Source organism: Euleptes europaea, chromosome 7 (assembly GCF_029931775.1).
Source record: "Euleptes europaea isolate rEulEur1 chromosome 7, rEulEur1.hap1, whole genome shotgun sequence".
NCBI lineage: Eukaryota > Metazoa > Chordata > Lepidosauria > Squamata > Sphaerodactylidae > Euleptes > Euleptes europaea.
This window is the reverse complement of record NC_079318.1, coordinates 85,649,295-85,668,361: the sequence shown is the minus strand read 5'-3', so window position 1 is coordinate 85,668,361 and position 19,067 is coordinate 85,649,295. Positions and strand designations below refer to the sequence as shown.

General features: G+C 46.4%; 1 protein-coding gene across 2 annotated transcripts; it reads right to left on the bottom strand.

Moving 5' to 3' along the window:
* Nucleotides 1-1,279: 1,279 nt before the first annotated feature.
* Nucleotides 1,280-7,943, bottom strand: SLC25A44 (solute carrier family 25 member 44). Of its 2 annotated transcripts, XM_056852879.1 has the most exons (4): nucleotides 7,893-7,943; nucleotides 5,940-6,573; nucleotides 3,282-3,409; nucleotides 1,280-1,487 (listed from the first exon to the last, which is right to left on the bottom strand). In XM_056852879.1, the coding sequence occupies exons 2-4, from the start codon at nucleotides 6,559-6,561 to the stop codon at nucleotides 1,296-1,298; spliced, it is 942 nt and encodes a 313-aa protein (XP_056708857.1). In that variant the 5' UTR covers nucleotides 6,562-6,573; nucleotides 7,893-7,943; the 3' UTR covers nucleotides 1,280-1,295. The 2 variants fall into 2 exon arrangements, with proteins under 2 accessions (XP_056708857.1, XP_056708858.1); XM_056852880.1 differs by lacking the exon at nucleotides 1,280-1,487 and having other exon boundaries at nucleotides 3,280-3,404.
* Nucleotides 7,944-19,067: the final 11,124 nt, after the last annotated feature.

The following is a 19,067-nucleotide window of genomic DNA, read 5'->3' as shown; positions in this document are numbered from 1 at the left end:
AAGCACCAGAGATGGTGACAGTATTGAGATGGGAATGAACGCCGGAAAGGACTGGATCAAACCACCTGATCTCATGCATCCTCTCTCACTGGCCCAATGGCTGTTTGCTGGAAAATGGCAACTCAGACTGACCACTTCCAAGCCAGGCACAGATCTGAAAAGGGCTGCAGAAGCTGGACTGGTTAGTTCACCCTGTCAGAGGCAAGCCAGGGTGCCAAGAGGGCTGTTCGCCTCCAAGGGGGGAGGAAGTATTTGCTCCCCTCCCCCCACATTTCTATATGTTAAACAAAACACTCATTCAATAATCAAGGCAGACACACCTCATATAAGGAACATTAAAAAAACAGTATTTTACAAATCGTTTCAGCAAAACTACACTCTGTCTTTCAGATGATGCCCACCAAGAGGAGAATCATCAAAATTCTTTGAGGTTTGAAAAAAAAATAGAGGAGAAAACATCTTTCTTCTTCTTCACACTCCCATTGCAAAGGCCACAGAATAACTGAAGCACTTTCTCTAGAGAGAACCTCCTCCTAGAAAGTCTACACACATGGAAGGATTTTGCATCATAGCGACCATGGATCAAAAAGGGAACTTCCTTTAAAATCACCTTTGACACATCAAGGGGGAAAAAAGCAACTGCTTCGATAATGGAAGATTGGCAAAGTTTCCAAGAATATACAAAAGGAGAAAAATTAATATGTACAAATCTTGTCTGGATATCAAAGCAGTGTCTCTAAAAAAAATAACACTTGGTGCTTTCCCCCCAATCTCAAAACTTCACATATTAGAAGATTTGGGGATAAGGGAGATGGGACTTTTATCAATTAAATATTTTCTGTCCACTGGCAAACACTGCTGCGACTGGTAGACTTCCCAGCCAGGGGTTTTAGCAAGAGAAGCTCACCCTCCCAGTGTGGAAATTTGGCAAAAGGATCAAAATCCATCCCGAGAAGACACTGTTGCTCTGCTTCAGCACTTAGGTATTTAATTTAAGAACAGAACATAAGACCGGGAGGAGCGTGACATTTCGCTCGCACGCGAATTAGATGTCCGAGAGTTTCACAGCAGGCTCTTCCTTTGCAGAATGCCAGGACCATCCCAAAGGGACACAAGGTAGCAACACCGGAGTAAGGGAAAAGGATATTTGATACAACCACTTGCATTGAATGCTCCACAGTCCCAAGATGACGTACGAGAGAGTTCTCCAGCCACCGGAATCTCTTATTTTTGGTGAACTGCCAACCGTGGTTATGGTCCAAGAGATCCCTGGGGAGGGTTGGTCTTCAGTTCTGCTACCAATGCCTGGAGTCCACCAGCTCCGGACGGAGGCTCAGTTTCTTCAGCGTCTCGTACCCCACCACAATTACAATGGTGGAAGGGGTGGCCGAGATGATACGGGCTGAGAGGCCTTTCATTAGGCCCCAGGGCCCTTCCTCCGCTATCAGCTGCTTGAAAGTGAGGATGATGGAGCTTTTGCCTTCCACCTTGGGAGGAAAGAAAATCACACAGTCAAGAGAGATTCGGTTCCATGAAACGTGAAGGGCCAATTGGACCACGGTTTCACAAGAGCTGTGGGCACTCTGTAACCAAGATGTGCATGCACGTGAAGTTCTCCTATACTGGGTCAGACCACTGGCCTATCAAGGTCAGTATGTCTCGCTGTAACTGACTGTGGCTCTCCAGAATTTCAGGCAGAGAAAGGTCTTTTCCAAAACCTGTTACCGGAGATCCTTTAAGTGGAGATGCTAGCGACTGAACCTGGGACCTTCTGCATGCAAAACAGTAAAGTGCTTATAGATGTTCAATCTATGCAGGGAGTACTTCTTAACTCACTACTGAATAGCCACAACTGTGCTTCAAGTATGAAGCCAAATTATACATTGTATAATTTGATCAATTATGTATGCTAGGTCAAGTTTTTAATACAAGTAAGCAATGATATATCATCCTGAATAGTAAAAAGCAGTTAAGAACTTTGGCTCTTAATAACAGCAGCTATTTTTCTTATGAGAGTAATTAACTGATATGCAGCTAGTATGTTGCTAATATTCGACACCTTTGGAAGGTTCAATACACTGGATGAATGGATAGTATGTATGTTATAATTCTTTTTTCTTTAATAAAAACTTATTAATAAAAATAATAAAGGGATAAAACCAACAGGCATGCTTTAGGGTGATCCTGCATTGAGCAGGGGTTGGACTAGATGGCCTGTATGGCCCCTTCCAACTCTATGATTTCTATGAGTCTAAGCCCAAGAGAAAGGCCAAGACGCTCTGAAGATGACAGAGGCATGAAAACAAAAAGAAATGGGGGTTGCAACATGTTTATGTCCTGATCATTTGACTACTTGTTCTGAATAGCACAAATAAAATCATTACAACTGCACAAATCTGCTGTAATGGCACATTATGTGTAGAATTTAATATAAGAGAATCCCATGGTTTGAAAAGAGAGATGGAACTGTTCTGGAAGTTAGTGATAGGCAGCCATGAGAAAGGGCGGGCAGGGCTATTTAAAGGGACAGGTGACTTTCTGAATTGATGGGAGTAAAACAGGAGTGAAAACTATGCACAGAAATATATCAGCAGAAGGGAGTAGGAAGACTGCATGTATCACCCAAAGCTGCCACTTGAGTCAAACCAATGATCCAACTAGCCCACTCGCTGACTTCAACAGTGGCTCTTTGATGTGTCCCCAGCCTTGCCACTCCTGAGCATTTGAGCTAAGGACACCAGAAATGAAATCCAGGCCTTCCTTCAGCAAGCACACGAGCTCTACCACTCAACTGCAGCCCCTTCCCCAATAACATTTGATGCAGATTTAGTATAGATCTTTCCAAGCCCTACTGTGATCCTTTTAACCACAGACTGAATCTCTGAGACCACCAGCCCACAAAGCAAGTGCTTTACCCTGAAGAGAAGGGCCAGGCTATCAGGAATACAAAGTCTAAAGAAGAGGGCACAGAAGGGGATGGGAAACCAGTGTGGTGATCGGAGGGGCAGTAGGCTGTAAAAGAGACCCAGTTTGGGAATATTTTAATGAAGTTCCTCTACCTATGAGTAAGGCAGACATGTGTGCAAGATGCAAACACTGCAAGGTCTGGTGGCCCTGTCTGAGGGTAACAAGGGGAGCCTGTTTTGCTATCTCCCACATCTCTGAAAAAGGGACAAGCCAAGTTAATTATGTGCAAACCCACAAGGATAAAAGTAACTATGAGCCTCTAGCCCCTAATAAAGCCTTAGGCAGTGGAACCATCAAGCTGTAAAGACTCTTACCTGCACACGAGCCCGGATGACGTCCATGGGGTTGGTGAGGGTAGAAGCCGTAGCAGCTGCCATTGGCCCTGATATGGCTTGGAGGAGCAGATGTGGGCAGTCTGTGGGCGTGAGGCTAGAAAGCTGTTCTGGGAACAGGAGAGAATGCCAAGTTACAGATGCCAGCATAAAACACCAGGTAGCAGAAGATGCTGGGGATAAAATCCAGGGAAGGGCTGTTGTTTTCACACCACCCTGCTTGGCGACTTCCCAGAAGCTTCCAAATGACAATGAGGGAGAGCTCCCCACCTCCCTAGGTAGCTGATTCCACTATCAAACAACTCTTACAATAAAAAGTTTTTTTCCTAATATCCAGCCGGTACCTTTCCTCCCACAATTTAAACCCATTATTATGAGTCCTATCCTCTGCTGCCAACAGGAACAGCTCCCTGCCCTCCTCTAAGTGACAGCCCTTCAAATACTTAAAGATCTTGATAAGCATCATGGAATAATACAGCTGGCCACCAGAGGGTACTATTTTACCCTGTCTACAGCATGAGCAGGACAAATGACAATTTAATGCTACATTAAGAGTGGAGAAACAAATCCAGTTCACCAGATTAGCCTCCGTCGCTCATGTGGAGTGGGGAATCAAACCCGGTTCTCCAGATCAGAGTCCACCGCTCCAACCACCGCTCTTAACCACTATACCACGCTGGCTCTCTGTTGTGGGGAGAGGAAGGGAAGGAGATTGTAAGCCGGTCTGATTCTCCTTAAAAGGTAGAGAAAACCGGCATAGAAAAACCAACTCTTCTTCTTCAGCCATGCAAGAGGAAGGGCAAGTGGGCAAGAGCTGGCTTCATACCACCCAGGTAGTGGTGGTGACCCTGGCTTCCCGCACACCCACGTCATGGCAGTGGGAAGGGGAGAAGAGTCATGGGCTGCCTAGAGCACCAAAAACCCCTACACCAGCCCTAGTTGTAGTAAAGTAGGAAGGAGCCCCATGACTACTAAACGCACTGTGACATGAGCTCTCCTTGGCTAGCACATCTCCCCAGTGTGTGTATGCATACCAACCAGTATGGTGCAATGGTCAAACCAGGGCTGGGGCAACTCAAGTTCAAATCCCAACTCAGCCACAAAGCTTGTTGCGCGACCCTGGGCCAAGTGCTGTCTTTCAAGCCTAACCTAATCCTCATAGGGCTGTTATAAGGATAGAAAGGGAGGAGGGGGGAAAAAACACCAGCTCCTAACCAGTACAGACCTAACAAAAGGAGGCTCGAGCACCAGTAAGTCATTGGCAGAGAGTGAAATAATGATGGTCCAACAGTGAAAGGACCAGAAGGAAAACACGAAGAAGACCAGGCTTATTTACAAGATGCCTGAAGTGCTTCTGAGCTGCTCCTCCTTAAGCAGCATATAAAAGATGGCAAAGACACACACTCAAAATGCAATCTCTGAATCAAAGCCACGGGAAAGAAACTTATAACAAAAGGAACTGTGTAGTCTTGACTTGCTTCTTGGACGCTGTGAGAGCAGGAAAAAAAGAAATGACTGCCTCACAGGAGAGGGCACCAAGCTAGACAAACTAGCCTGATTCCACATCACTTGGAAACTGAAGCAGGGCTCCGTTGGCAAGCCATAAACTTCGGGAAGGTCCATGGGGAGAAGGTGTTCCCTTAGACATCTCTGTCCTAGGTGGTTTAGGCCTATACTGGATAAAAGCCACAACTTGAACTGAATTCGGAAATACACTGGCAGCCGATGCAGCTGTTTCATTGGTGGGTGTCAATTCAGGCAGTAGCATTCTGTGACAGACTAAATCTCTGGATGGGCAGTCCCACGAAGAACACATTACTACAGCCTAACCTGGAGGTCACCAAGACAACAAACAGGCCACTGTCTTCCCATGGAAGATGAGGTTGGCTTGGGTTTCACCTTGCTTCTGAAACTGGGGTTTCCGACCGCCAGGTGGGGCCTGGAGATTGCCTAGAATTAAAACTGATTTCTAGTCAACAGGGATCACTTCCCCTGGAACAAATGGCTGCTTCAAAGGGTGGACTCTATGACATTATACCACCCAGGAGGTCTCTCTCCTCCCCAAGCTCCACCCCCCAAATCTCCAGGAATTTTCCAACCAGAACTTGGCAACCCCATGAAGGTGAGAGACTCTTGGGAGGTAATTGCTGCTATGGAGTTTCAATGTTTTACTACTTCTTGCTTTTATGGCCCCTGGTCTGGACTGACCTGAAACCTGACTCTCCTTTGCCTGTCAGCAAACCCACCAGTTGATGCTACGAAGTTCTTCTTAATAGGAGCTAGTTAGTGAGTTAAGGGGACATATATGTTTAAATTGGGTCTAGTTTTAAGCTTTCATTTGTATGTTTTAACTTTGATGTATTGATATGTATCTTTATGATTTATTGTATCTTTATGATTTATTGTATCTGTTGTTGGAAACCACCCTGAGGGAGGAATAACAATAACAATAGTAATAACAATAATACCATGACATTAAAAAAAATTGCTCTTTCCCTCTCTTAATTTTGTCCCATCTGGCCAGATTCAGAGTTCTGGGGAATGTGAAAACTTGCACACGGTTATGTGTCATCGGGTTGGTCCTCATAAAGGGATTATGTGGACTGAGTTTGTGGCTTTGGGCATTCTGGTTTCACCTACCTGCGTAGAAGTGGTAGAACGGCCACCAGGCGGCACTATTGGGAATGTAGGTGAGGAGAGAGGCCACGTAGCCCCGGTAGAAGCCTTTTAGCCCGTCAGCCTTGAAGATCTGCGAAATTATGTCCCGAGTCTGCCCAAAAACCGGGAAGCGCTTGCCTTCGTAGGTCTGCACCTTGAACCGGCCCATGGTCTCCCCTTTCCGTTGCATCATCAGGTGCTGGGAGACCACGTCTATGGGCACTGTGATGCTCTGGGCCACCAGGGAAGCCGAGCCACCGGCCACCACAGACTTGACGGTATTGTTGTTGTTATATCTGGAAACGTATTTGCGAGTCAGCTCGTACGTCGTCACGTAGCACTGGCCTGAGATCAGGGTGAAGGTGTTGACCAAGAAGCCCCGGTAGAGCCCCGTCGCTCCTTCCGCCCGCAGGATCTTGACAAAGGCGTCAAAAGTCCCGTTGTAAAGGCTCTTCCCCTTCTGGACCTGCAGCCGCGTCCGGATGAGCGTGAAGGGGTACACGCTGACCCGGATCATCATGGTCATGCAGACGCCGAAGACATAGAACTTCTTCTTGTCCAGGTGCTCCCACTCAATGATCTGGATGTTACGCTTGTCCTCCATGATTGGGGCCCCCTGGAAATAAGGCAGAAGGGAGTTCCCGGTTCTTTGAAGATTCAGACCTACTTGGCCATATCTGATCACAGTATTAAATCTATTAGCCAAGTCTTAATCTTTCAGACTCCAACTATAGCTTGAGTTTCTGAACTGTAATCTAGAAGAGTTGGTTTTTATATGCTGACTTTCTCTACCACTTAAGGCAGAATCAAACCAGCTTACAATCAGCTTCCTTTCCCCTCCCCACAACAGACACCCTGTGAGGTAGGTGGGGCTGAGAGCTCTGACAGAGCTGTGACTACCCCAAGGTCACCCAGCTGGCTTCATGTATAGGAGTGGGGAAACAAATCCAGTTCACCAGATTAGCCTCCGCAGCTCATATGTAGGAGTGGGGAATCAAACCCGGTTCTCCAGATCAGACTCCACTGCTACAAACCACCACACCAAACTACCTCTGCTTGCCTGTTTTTGGTTCCGTTTTCCCTCTTTCACGTCATAAATTTACTCTCCTCTCCATTGCTGGGCAGCCTCTGGAGCAACAGCCATAGCTATGGAAGTCAGGCCAAACACCACAATTTGTGCAAACCATACACTAATTTCCTGCCTGTTCTGTTTCTTGTTTGTGGCATCAAAGGTTCACAAAGGAAATATAGTCATGAGGGAGAGATGACTTTTGGACTGGTCAAGATAAAAACAGGATCTAACAGTGCCGTCTTAAGCAGGTCTACTCAGCACCCTACTCAGGTTTATTCAATAGGGCTTTCCCCCAAGAAAGTGTTCTTAGGATTGCCCTGTAAATGATTTAATATCTGCTCTTTGTTTGGTTTAATTTTAAACTTAGCCAGACTATCATCAGTTAGAAACAGGAATGCAGATAGACCACCACCAGGAGAGAGGAAATCTGAGTAAATGCAGTTAGAAGGATTTAGTGATTTGCTTCTGAGTAGGGTAATACCCTAAATCATCATCTTTATTTTGTATCCCACCTGCGCTCAGGGTGACTAATATCAAGGCATACACATTTCATACATTAAAAACATACAGTCCACATTTAAATCATTTTTAACACACTGAACTTAATGGATCAGAGGCGCCGAAAGGAAGCACTGGTATCACGGCGACCTTCATTCAATTTATTTCCCAGCCTCAGGGGAGGGGAGAACAATGAACAAGGAGAGAGGAGGGGGAGGCCAGTTTCTAGATGGTACTGTCGCTGCCCTCAACCATAAGCCTGGTGGAACATCTGTCTTGCAGGCCCTGCGGAACTCTGCTAAGTCCCGCAAGGCACGGATCTCGTTTGACAGAGTTCCACCAGCTCTAAAAAGGCGGAAGGATACCTTTCACTGATCATGTAGCACAAAAGAATTTGCAGGCAGCCGACGGATCACTGCAATGTTCATTCTGAGTACCAAAAGAGTCTTCAGCCCTTCCTTTTTACAGAATCCCAAACTTTCTGTAAAACAAGAGAATAGTTTGAGATTTTTTTTATTATACTAAATTTATCTCTTACCTTTCTGCCCTCACAAGGGTCACCAAGGTGGCTAATAAAACATACATAATAAAACCACATTTTAAATCTACTAAAACCATCCCAAAGCCCCCACACATCATTAAAACAATTAAAAACAGCTAAAATCAGGGCGGGTGTGATTTAAATCAAATTGACTTAAATAACGATTTTAATCACTAAGTCAGTAAGACTAGATGTACAGTACAAATGGAGACAAGGGGCAGCACTGCAGCCTCCCTGGGAAAAAACCTGAAAGCCACCATAACCTCCCCAAAGAAGTTCCACTCTATGTACGTCTTTCTGTCAACTGAGAAGGTGCTTCTTGCACCTGAAGTGGTAAAATCTTAGGCTACAAATTATAGTAATACAAAACTGGCTTTCAATGGGCTTGCAAGTCCATAAAAGCTATTAGGTGCACAACCAGTTTTACTGGCCTGCCTACCACCATTATTCACATCCTGAGTCACTAGTTATGTAAAATTTCAAACATATAAGCAAACAAAACACATTCTAAAGAGCTTGGGCCAGTCATATACTCTTCAGCCTGAACTACCTTACAGGGTTGTTGCGAGGATAAAATGGAAGCGAGGAGAACGATGGAAGAGGAGAACAATATAAGCCGCTTTAGGTCCCCATTGAGGAGAAAGGTGAGGAATAAATTCATGTAGCATTTAGCCTGTTCTGAATCCACTCTTTACCAGTTTAATTGGGTGACCCAAAGTTCTAGCATTTTAAGGAATAAAAATTTCAGATGGGTAGCCATGTTGGTCAGTAAGAGCAAGATTCGAGTCCAGCGGCACCTTAGAGACCAACATGATTTCCAGAGTCAAAGCGCCCTCCATCAGATTCCAATCTGACAAAGGGAGCCTTGACATTTGAAAACTTATACCTTGGATATATTGTTGGCCTTTAAGATGCTACTTGACTTGAATCTTGCTCTTCTAAGGAATAAAAGTTCCCCTCTACCCACTTTCTTCCTTGCTTGTTTACATCAGCCAGCTTTTGTTGATTTTCAGTTCTCACGTTCTTTGTACTTTTGTTCTGATTGGATTGGGATAGTTTATTTACTACATGGCACTCTGTGTATTAAAAAACAGACCAAGAAATGCACGTTTTGTCCCCTTTTAGCACAATAACAGAGCCCATGTTTACAAGGGGTTGCAGCTCTAGCTGAACGTGCTTCTTTGGCCAATGAAGCTGAGCCTTTTGTGCTCTGGATGAGAGGAAAGGTCCCAGAATGAGGGGTTGGGTCACATCCAGAGCAGGGCACAGCAAGAGTCTACCACACTCTGCACAGATCTCAAAAGGGACAGAAGGAGGTCAAACAAGCTGGAACACAAGACCACACTTCTAATTTTAATTCTGAACTCATCTCTGGGCTGCTCACAGGGGATTAGGATAGCCAAACAGCGGAACTTTTCAAAGTTTTTGCCCAACTTCCAACACAAAATCCAATGCTGTGAGTAGGCGCGGGCTGTTTACTATGTGGCCACACATTTTACTCTCTCAGTTTTCAATGGGGAAAACTGAATCACCTCAGATAACAAGGTCATAACCTGAAAGGTGGGAAACACAATTATCACATGGGAAAAACTGGAAGAAAAAGCCAGTGCAATCCTACTACAAACTTAGCTGTAGGATCATACAATCAAGGACATTTGATTATTGTCATATCACAAATCATAAACTCCACAAGGACAATCAGCAGAGTACTTTGCAAAACGTCCCCAGGAAGAGGAATCCACAAGCAGAAACACACACTTTCATAAACAAAATTTAATCTGTTTCTTCAACAGCCACACTGAGGAAGAAGGAAACATGAAGAAGAAGCTGCCAGATACTGTTGAAACTCAAGAGAGGTGGGAACTAGATTTTACAGATGTTACCACTGTACAGAGAGTTTGAGATTTTGATCACATGGGCCATCTTAAGGGGGAGGTTAGGCTGAGGGCTGGCAACTTACGCAAAAGCCACCCTATGAGCAAAAACCTGAATCGCATCTAAGTCAGTCTATGGCATCACAAGTCCCTCACCCCAGATTCACTTGTCCAGGCCTGTCCAACTTGTGACCCCCTCCCTATGGGCAATGCAGCCCACCAACATTTTTTAATGGCCTGCAAGTAAATCTTACATACATACATTTTTGCAATCCCAGCCTGTGCTTCTGGTGGGTTACAAGTTAGACAGACAGACCTGCCCCTGTTTTTAAGAGACCACATTTTGCATTTCCATTAACCAAAAGGCCAGAATTCTGGTCTCTTCAACAAAACTAAAACTCCTAAGAGGACAAAAATATCACGGTATGTAACCATGCAGTAAACTAGAGGCTATATGCATGATTGCAAATGAGTAAACAAGTTTAAACCACAGAGTTCAAAGAAAGAGCTGGGGAAAGTTCATGTCTGACAGATGCATACGGATTGGTTTATCCAGTTACTGGTGTCTAAATAGTAGTAGGTATTTTGCCCCAAAGGCTAGCCCCTAATGACCCTTCCAATAAGCCTTCACTAGACAATGACTCTCAAAAGTGTAACTTTCAACTCAATGGCAGAGCATCTTCTTGGCATGCAGAAGGTCCCAGGTTCAATACCTGGCATCTTCAGTTTAAAGGATCAGGTTTTAATATCTACCTGAGACCCCGGAGAGCTTCTGCCAGCCTAAGTAGGCAATACTGGCCTTGGTGGACCAATGATTCACTACCAGGCACCTTCATGTGCTCATGTACTGACTACCCCCCTCAAAGCTGAAACCACCACCACTCTATTCCCCAGAAAATATTTTTAACTCCACTATCACCTTAGCAGTCCCCAGTGAGGTTCCTCGGATCTCCAAACCCAATCCCCTGCCACCCTGCATATCCCCTTCCCTTTGACAAACTCACCAAATCTCTCCTCTCTCCACCCCCAAACCTATTTGGGAAGATGATGAAACAAATTCACATCCGTTCCCCATACAGGGCACCTCAATACCACTCCTCTCATTTTTCCCCCCTAGCAAATTCGCCATCTCCCAGTACTGGTTCCTCAACAGGCTCCAACCTTGGGGGTTTTGTTAACGTGGGGCATTCACACGAGCCTTTCCACATTTACCTGCTCCTGACTACCCCGCCCTGCTTTGCCCTAGGCAGCCCCAAACCTACCCACTCAGCCTTGCCTTACATAAGCTCCTCACATACTCCCTATTATTTCAATTACCCCCCCCCCCCAGTAACCTCCCCTCACAAACACTGGGTATTTTCGTTTGAATTTCCCCCAACCCACATTTTATACTTGGAATCTACCCCGCCTTCACAACAGGCCCCCCTTTATAGGGGGTTGACCACTACCTTTAAAGTGGGCTATTTCCCCATTTCAGGTTTAAAACACCCCTCCCCCCCAATAACAAGCCATTCCCCAGAATAGCCCCCTTTCTCACCCTGGGCTGTTCACTTCTCAGCATGAGGCTCTGCCCCCTTTTCAAATCCCCCTCCCCCACCCCCCACTGACCTCCAGGCGGCGGTTGGGCGCCTCCCCTCTTCCTCCCTCCCCGAGGCTCCGCTCTCCTTCCGGCCCCACGCCGGGGCCTCTGCCCCAACGCCCCCCCCCCCGCAGCCAGGCGCGAGTCCCCTCCTCTCTCGCTTCCTCGCCCACGGTCCGAGCGAAGCCCTCGGCGAAGGGGCGGAGCCTTCTGGCCACCCGCCCGAGCCAATGGCCGCCCGCGACTCAGCGCCTCCGTCGCCATCTTACGTGCTGGCAGCGCAGGCCCCGGCGGGCTTCCATCCGCTTCACCGCGCGTGGTCCCCGGACAGGAGCTAAGATGGAGGCGGGGAGGGAGAAAGGGGCAAAGCTGCGCGCGCACGGGCGGGGAAGGCGAACGTTGGTGCCGCTAGAGGAGGAAGTGAGAAGCCCGCGGGGCTCATTTTCCGGCCTGGCATCCGGGTTTCCTCTCTGTCAGCACCAATGCGGAATGAGAGAGAGGTTTCGACATAGAGATGGTAGGGGCCTAGAGCGACCGCGCTCTAAAATCATAGAGTGCTGCTCAAGATCAATTGATCAAGGAGCTTCTAAGGGATAAAAGGAAAAGGGGAAAAAAAGGAAAATCATAGAGAACTGCCGCCTAGAGTGCCTCTCAATTTTAATGCGGCGCTATGTTCCCATTCACGAGTTGCCCTCGTCGGTGGAGGACCGACTGGGCAGTGGCGTGGGAGTGTTTGTTTCTCGCTGTGGCCGGCGCTTACTGAAGGGGCCAAGCGGGTCAGCTGGAAAAACGCGTAAATCGTGCAGCATTTTCCCCTCGTCTGAGGCTCCTCCTTTCCAAGGCACCTCCCCCCCCGTCCACCACTCTGTGTATGTGTGTGGGGGGGTCCCCTCCTACATTTTGTTATTGAATAGGGTTGCCAACCGCCAGGCAGTAGCAGGAGATCTCCTGCTAATTCAACTGATCTCCAGCCGTTAGAGATCACATCACCTGGAGAAAAATGGCCGCTTTGGCAATTGGACTCTACGGCACTGAAGCCCCTCCCCTCACCCCGCCCTCCTCAGGCTCCGCCCCCAAAATATCCCGCCGGTGGCGAAGAGGGACCTGGCAACCCTATTATTGAAGCGCACTGCCTCTGGACAGGGAGGCTCCATTATGCTATCTGCCTTGGCTTAATTCCAGGGGTGGGGTGGGAAACGAATAACTCGTGAGGATTTTGTGGTTCTCTAAAGGCTACCAACATTAAACCACAGATTTCCAGCAAAGGGTTTTGGATATTTTATCCTTACCAACCTCCAGGTGGGACCTGGAGAGCTCCTTGAAATGCCACTGATCTCCAGACTACAGAGAGCTGTTTCCCTGGAGGAAATGGTTGCTTTGGGGGCTAGATCCGGTGGTATTATATCCTGCTGGGGTCCCTCCCTTCCCCAAACCTCACCCTCTGCAGGCTCCCTGAATTTCCAGGAATTTTCCAACCCAGAGTTGACAGTCCTATTGGCCAAGACTTCGGTGTTTCCTAACCCAGCCTAAAGATGTAAGGTTTCCAGGAATTTTGTAGCCAGGGAGGGAGGGAGGGAGGGGCATGGCTCTTGTGAGTTTTGGGGGAAATCTGCAACATTTATTTCTTATCAAACGTGAACTTACATTGTCACTTTGACAACATAAACTGTATTCTTTATAATGTAACAGAAAATGTGCTAATGTGCATATTTATGGAATTTGAGTGTGAACACCTTTGTTTTCCACAAGCAAAAGTGCAATTATACCCAGCACTAAAGAAAGAGCTTTAAACTGCTGTATCCTCTACTATTTTAATGTTTGCCATACGAGAGGTTGGAAAAATAAAAAGTTGAAATTAGAAAGCAAAGACTGTAGTAAAGGAAACACAGTGTATTGTTTGAACAGAAAGATCAGAGCCGAGCTTACTTGTTTGGCTTTTCTTGGCTTGCTGTGGTTTGATCGTTTATCCATTTCCAAGAAGAGAGTAGCGTTCTTGGAGGCTGAAGACTTCCAGGTGATTTGGCAGATGGATCGGTCCGGGCGATAAGCCAGTTGAGAAGGGTAACAATTGAGGGAGGCCATTGGATGGGAGACCACCAAGAAATACCAGTGTTGCTGTGCAGAGGAAGGCACTGGCAAACCACCTCTGTTAGTCTCTTGCCATGATAACCCCAAAAAGGGGCAGTTTACACACACACACACACACACAAAGACAGGAAACCAAGTGACAGAGGGTGGCCGCTTTGGTCTCCAGGCGAAGAGCTAGATTAATGTCCAGTAGCACCTTAGAGACCTGCAGGGCCCAGTCTCAGCTGACAAGAGAGTTCCACCAGGCCGGAGCTAAAAAAGCCCTGATCCTGGTTGAGGACAGCTAGATATCAGTGTGGGTATGTTCAAAGGAGGTGTGACAACCAACAAATGTGTTAGAATTCTCCCCCCGCCAAGCCCAAGTGGAGTTTAGGCATCACCAGGGTGGTGTAATGGTTAAGAGTGGCAGACTCTAATCTGGAGAACCGGGTTAGATTCCCCACTCCTCCACATGAAGGCCTGCTGGGTGACCTTGGGCCAGTCGCGGTTCCCTCAGAACTCTCTCAGCGCGTGTGGAACCAGGCAATGGCAAACCACCTCCAAACGTCTCTTGCCTTGAAAACCCTATGGGGTCGCCATAAATCATCTTTGACTTGACGTAATGCACACACACACACTTAAGAGACTGTATGGCGTAGTGGTTAAGAGTGGCACTCTAATCTGGAGAACCGGGTTCGATTCCCCACTCCACATGCAGCCTGCTGGGTGACATTGGGCCAGTCACAGTTCTCCCTGAACTCTGTCAGTCCCACCTACTTCATAAGGTGCCTTGTTGTGGGGAGAGGAAGGGAAGGCGATTGTCAGCCGCTTTGAGACTCCTTAAAGCTAGAGAGAATCGGGGTATATAAACCAACTTTTCTGCTGCTGCTTCCTGCCATGCTCGTAGTAGCTAAGCATGTTTAAAGAGATCCTGAGAAAGTAAGGCAGATGGCTGGGTTGCCAGGTTTCAGGCTTTGCCACATTGGAGGACTCGTTCTTGGGGCTACCGGCTGAAATTCCAGGACTGGAGGCTAGCCCACCCACAATGTCTTGAAAGGTCTGTGCTGTTTGTGGGCACAGTCTGTCGTGATCAGCTGATATATTTTACGTGTAGCACACAGTTGAGAGCTACGTGGGGCGAATGGTCCATTTCTTCAGGTGACGACTGCATTTGCACTGCACATATTCTGTGGCAATGTGATACAGTTGCCAGTGGCCTATGGAAGTACTGACCATTATTTCTGCTGTTCAGCATTGTATAACCTGTCCCTGTCCCAAGTCTTAGGGCAGGAGTGTCAAACTGGATCCAGCCCCTTGAGAGCTTATCCGGCTTGCAAGCCAGCTGAGGCAATCACCGCCCCCCGCCCCCCCCGCACCGCACACTCTCTGGGCTGGCGAGGCGTAGCCCAATCAAATGACATTTATAGACATTTATGCATGGGAGATTTAGCTTTGGATCTGCTGCTCTCTAGATGTACATTTTCCCCATCCGAATTCTCAAAACTGCATGGGGGCTTATTTTTGAGTTTTGGGAATTCAGATGGGGATAATGCATCTAGAGAGCCGCAGATCCAAGGCAAAACCTCTCATGCATAAATGGCCTGTCATATCTGGCCCTCATAATGACTGAATTAAACACCCCTGTCTTAGAGCTTGTTACACAGAGCACCTTGATAACCTTGTGTGGCAGTAATCTTGCAAAAATCTGCTCTGAGCTAAGGGGAACCCAAGGTGGAGCAGAGATGTGAGGGGGGCATATGCAATCACTATTTTGTCTAATTTCCCATTCTAAAACCAAGATCTAATTCTTTAAATGGAAGGAGCGGTCACAAATAATTAAACAAACAAACAAACTCATGTGGGGTGATTTACCGATTGGCCCAACTCTGGTTATAGCTCCTCACCATGAAGATGGCTAACTCCGAAACCTGGCAACTTGAAATGGGTATACAGGAGCATGGCAGGTGGGAGCCGCCTCCAACTGTGTCCTACCCCTTAAGGAATGGGAGAAGAAAAAACCTGAAGACTCCTGGGTTGGGTTATCTGCTTAAATTCAAATGCAATAATCAGATTGTTGTAATAACATCACATTTTTTAATAAAAATAGCATGTATAAACAACAACAAAGATTTACAACTTTTTAAAAAAATTATAAACACAACGTGGAATGAAAAGGTCAAAACATCAAACTGGTGTAAATTTGTCTATCCCCAATAAAGGGAATATGAAGCTGGAGATGTTTTCCCCCCAAGAGAGCTGAAGGTGATCTTCTTGTCTCTAGTCCAAGACACAGGACTGATTTTTTTTTGTATGTGTGTGTGGGTGCATGCTCCATAGGAAATGAATCTTCTCTCAAGTAATTTGCAGATCACTTGAACAGATTCTTTTTCTCCTGTTTGGGACAACCGTTTTGTTTCAAATTCACTTGACTGCAGACAACAGGGCCATGATTCCCCCCCCCCCAGTGAAATTTGCTTTTCTAAGGGGGAGGGGCCTAAAACCATGTTAGCAGTTCAAGGGCAATGGCCGTTTGATAGGTATTTACCAACTATTAAAGCTTAAATTGGATTACATAAACATTTGTGCCTATTTCAGTTGGGAGACAACGCCTCTGGGTAAGAGGGGAGTGCCCCCCCCTTCACAGTGGCATGGAGAATATTTGGGTGAAGAGTAAAGTACAGAAGAATTCCCACTGGAACAAGTTTTAGGGGGTAGCCGGGTTAGTCTGCAGCAGAACCATTAGATTTGAGTCCAGAAGCACCTTAGCGGCCATCAAGATTTTCAGGGTATCTGGCGAAGAGAGCTCTTGAAAGCTCATACTTTGAAAATCTTGTTTATCTCTAAGGTGCTTTTGGACTCAAATCTAGCTGTTCCACTGGAACAGGGTTACTTTTATCCCTCCTTCCCAAACAAAGCCATGAAACCTAGTAAAGTTACAGATCATTACTTGTTTGATTCAAATTAAACCATTTCCTAGGATTTGTATTCTTTTTTTGTCTTTCTTTTTGCAACTCACTGAATTCCAATGGTTGGAACTTGTTGATACAAATGATAACCCACTAGGATGGTTGTCCCCCCCCCCCCACTCCTCTTGGAAGAAACACGGACCTAAAATCACAGTTCGAGAACATTTATCTCATACAAACAAACACACATGCAAACAAACCCACACAGGCTGCTGCTTCCTTAGACTCACTAATGGGGGTCCCTCCCCCCCAGTTTGTTTTCACACAAAGTTCTGGGTTCAAAGTTGTTTTGAGTATACACCTACAAAGGTTCACATATAAACATGACACGTGTGCTTGCAGTGGGTAGCAGTAGGACCCAGAATTGGCTGCTGCAGCTCTTTCCAAAGATTTGAGTCCAGAAGCACCTTAGAAGCCAACAAGATTTTCAGGGTATCTGACAAAGGGAGCTCTGACTCTCGAAAGCTCATACCCTGAAAATCTTGCTGGACTCTGAAGTGTTTCTGGACTCAAATCTAGCTGTTCCTCTGGAACAAGGTTACTTCCTCCTTCCCAAACAAAGCCATGAAACCTAGTAAAGTTATAGATCATTACTTGTTTGATTCATATTTATTACTTGTTCGAGTAATAGTTATAGGATTTAAATTCTTTTTTCCCCTCTTTTTGCAACTTGTTGAATTTCAATGATACAACTTGTTGATACAAATGATAACCCACTAAGATGGTTGTTGTCCCCCCGCCCCCCCGCGCACACACTCCTCTTGGAAGAAACATCGACCTAAAATCACAGTTTGAGAACATTTCTCTCATACGAACAAACACGCATGCACACAAACCAACACAGGCTGCTTGCTTCCTCAGACCCAGCAACGGGGGTCCTCCCTACCCCCAGTTTGTTTTCACACAAAGTTCTGGATGCAAAGTTGTTTTGAGTATACACCTACAAAGGTGAACATATAAACATGACACGCGTGCTTGAAGTGGTAGCAAATAGGTCCAGAATTGGCTGCTGCAGCTTGTTCCAAGCCCTTGGGAAGATGCTTTCCAGTGGACCCCCCCTCCCCCCCCAGTGAGGCCAGTCCCTGAGGTCAGCCCTGTTTGTCAAGCAGACATGCAAATGCCAACCTGCATCCTCTGCTTCGTCCCGCTCTGTGCGGGAGCTCGTGAAATGGACTCCAGCTTTGCTACTGAGCTTAGAGCCACATGTTTGAGTTCAGAGCATTTGCGTGCTTGATGACTTTCTGGGCTTTTCAGAGTCTATGACCCAAATCCACATGTCCTTGGAACCAATACAAAAATAAGCCATTTCAACAATAAATACTGTCTTGATGTAACCACCTCCCAAGTGGTTTCCATGGCCAGAGCAAGCCTAGAAGTCAAACTTGTGTTGTTTTTTTTAATTAACAGTCAAGGTCCCTGATTCAGGGGAAAGTGCCAAGAGCAACAAACTGTAGCTCTAAGGAAGTTGTCAAAAGTCGTGGTTTGCTGTTTTGCTCACTAGAGGTCAGAAGTGCTACGTAATAATTTTTCCATCTGGGAGAAATGCAGCTGTTAAAGGGGTGGGAGGGAAGAACCCTTTCCAAACTCTCCACTTTCTCCTAACTTGGAGCAAGATGAGACACCCTGGTGGAACACCCCCCCCCCCCCTGGAGCATGTTTTGTGTTTGTACAGAAAGTGTAGACAGGCCAAGAGAAGGGCATGCTGGGTAAAAAGATAAGGCTGCTGTCTCAGCTGTTATCAGGAACTCAAAATGTCCTTCACTCTTTGGCTGTACAAATTCCTTCCACACACTTCTCTGGTCCCATGTAAGATGGCCGGGTGACCCCACAGAGTGTTCTGATTTGCTGACACGGGTTTGAATCCAATTTACACCATGGACACCACAGCCCTGGTCCAAATCCCAACCGACTACCCCATGTCTACACATATCAGAGCCGACCCGGTAAGCATCACAGAATGGAAATTTGAACCCAGCTCTCACTGCTCCTACTACACTCGGTCTCAACTAGAGCTTGGTATATGCTAGGATTCTGTAAGAATGCGCAGATTATGGCACTTCCTGACAATCTCAACTTCTGTTCAAAACACAGCTCCACTTTCTAGTCCTTATGGCGACGGAGATGTAAAATCTCAGAAGCTAAAAGGAGGGCGGCTGAACAAGATATCCAGTGGTTTGGGGCACAGAGTGCTTTCTGGGTCCTGCTTAGCTCCCTTCCCCTCTGAGAGTAGCAAAACCACAATAATTTATGCAAAAATAGTAAAAATATTGGAATAAATTGTGCAAAAATAAGAGGAAAAATATGCTACTGTAGAAGAATCCAGATTTTTTCCCCCCTTGGTGCTTGAATTTTTTTGGAATTTGGATTACAGAAGTTTAGCTTTTTCTTTCTTTCTTCTTTTGCATGAAATGCACACACATCAGTTGTAACCCAGTCTTTAAGTCAAACAGACCATTAAACGGGGAGTCAGATTCATATAGAGGCATAAGCACTCGCTTGGGGATATGCCTCGA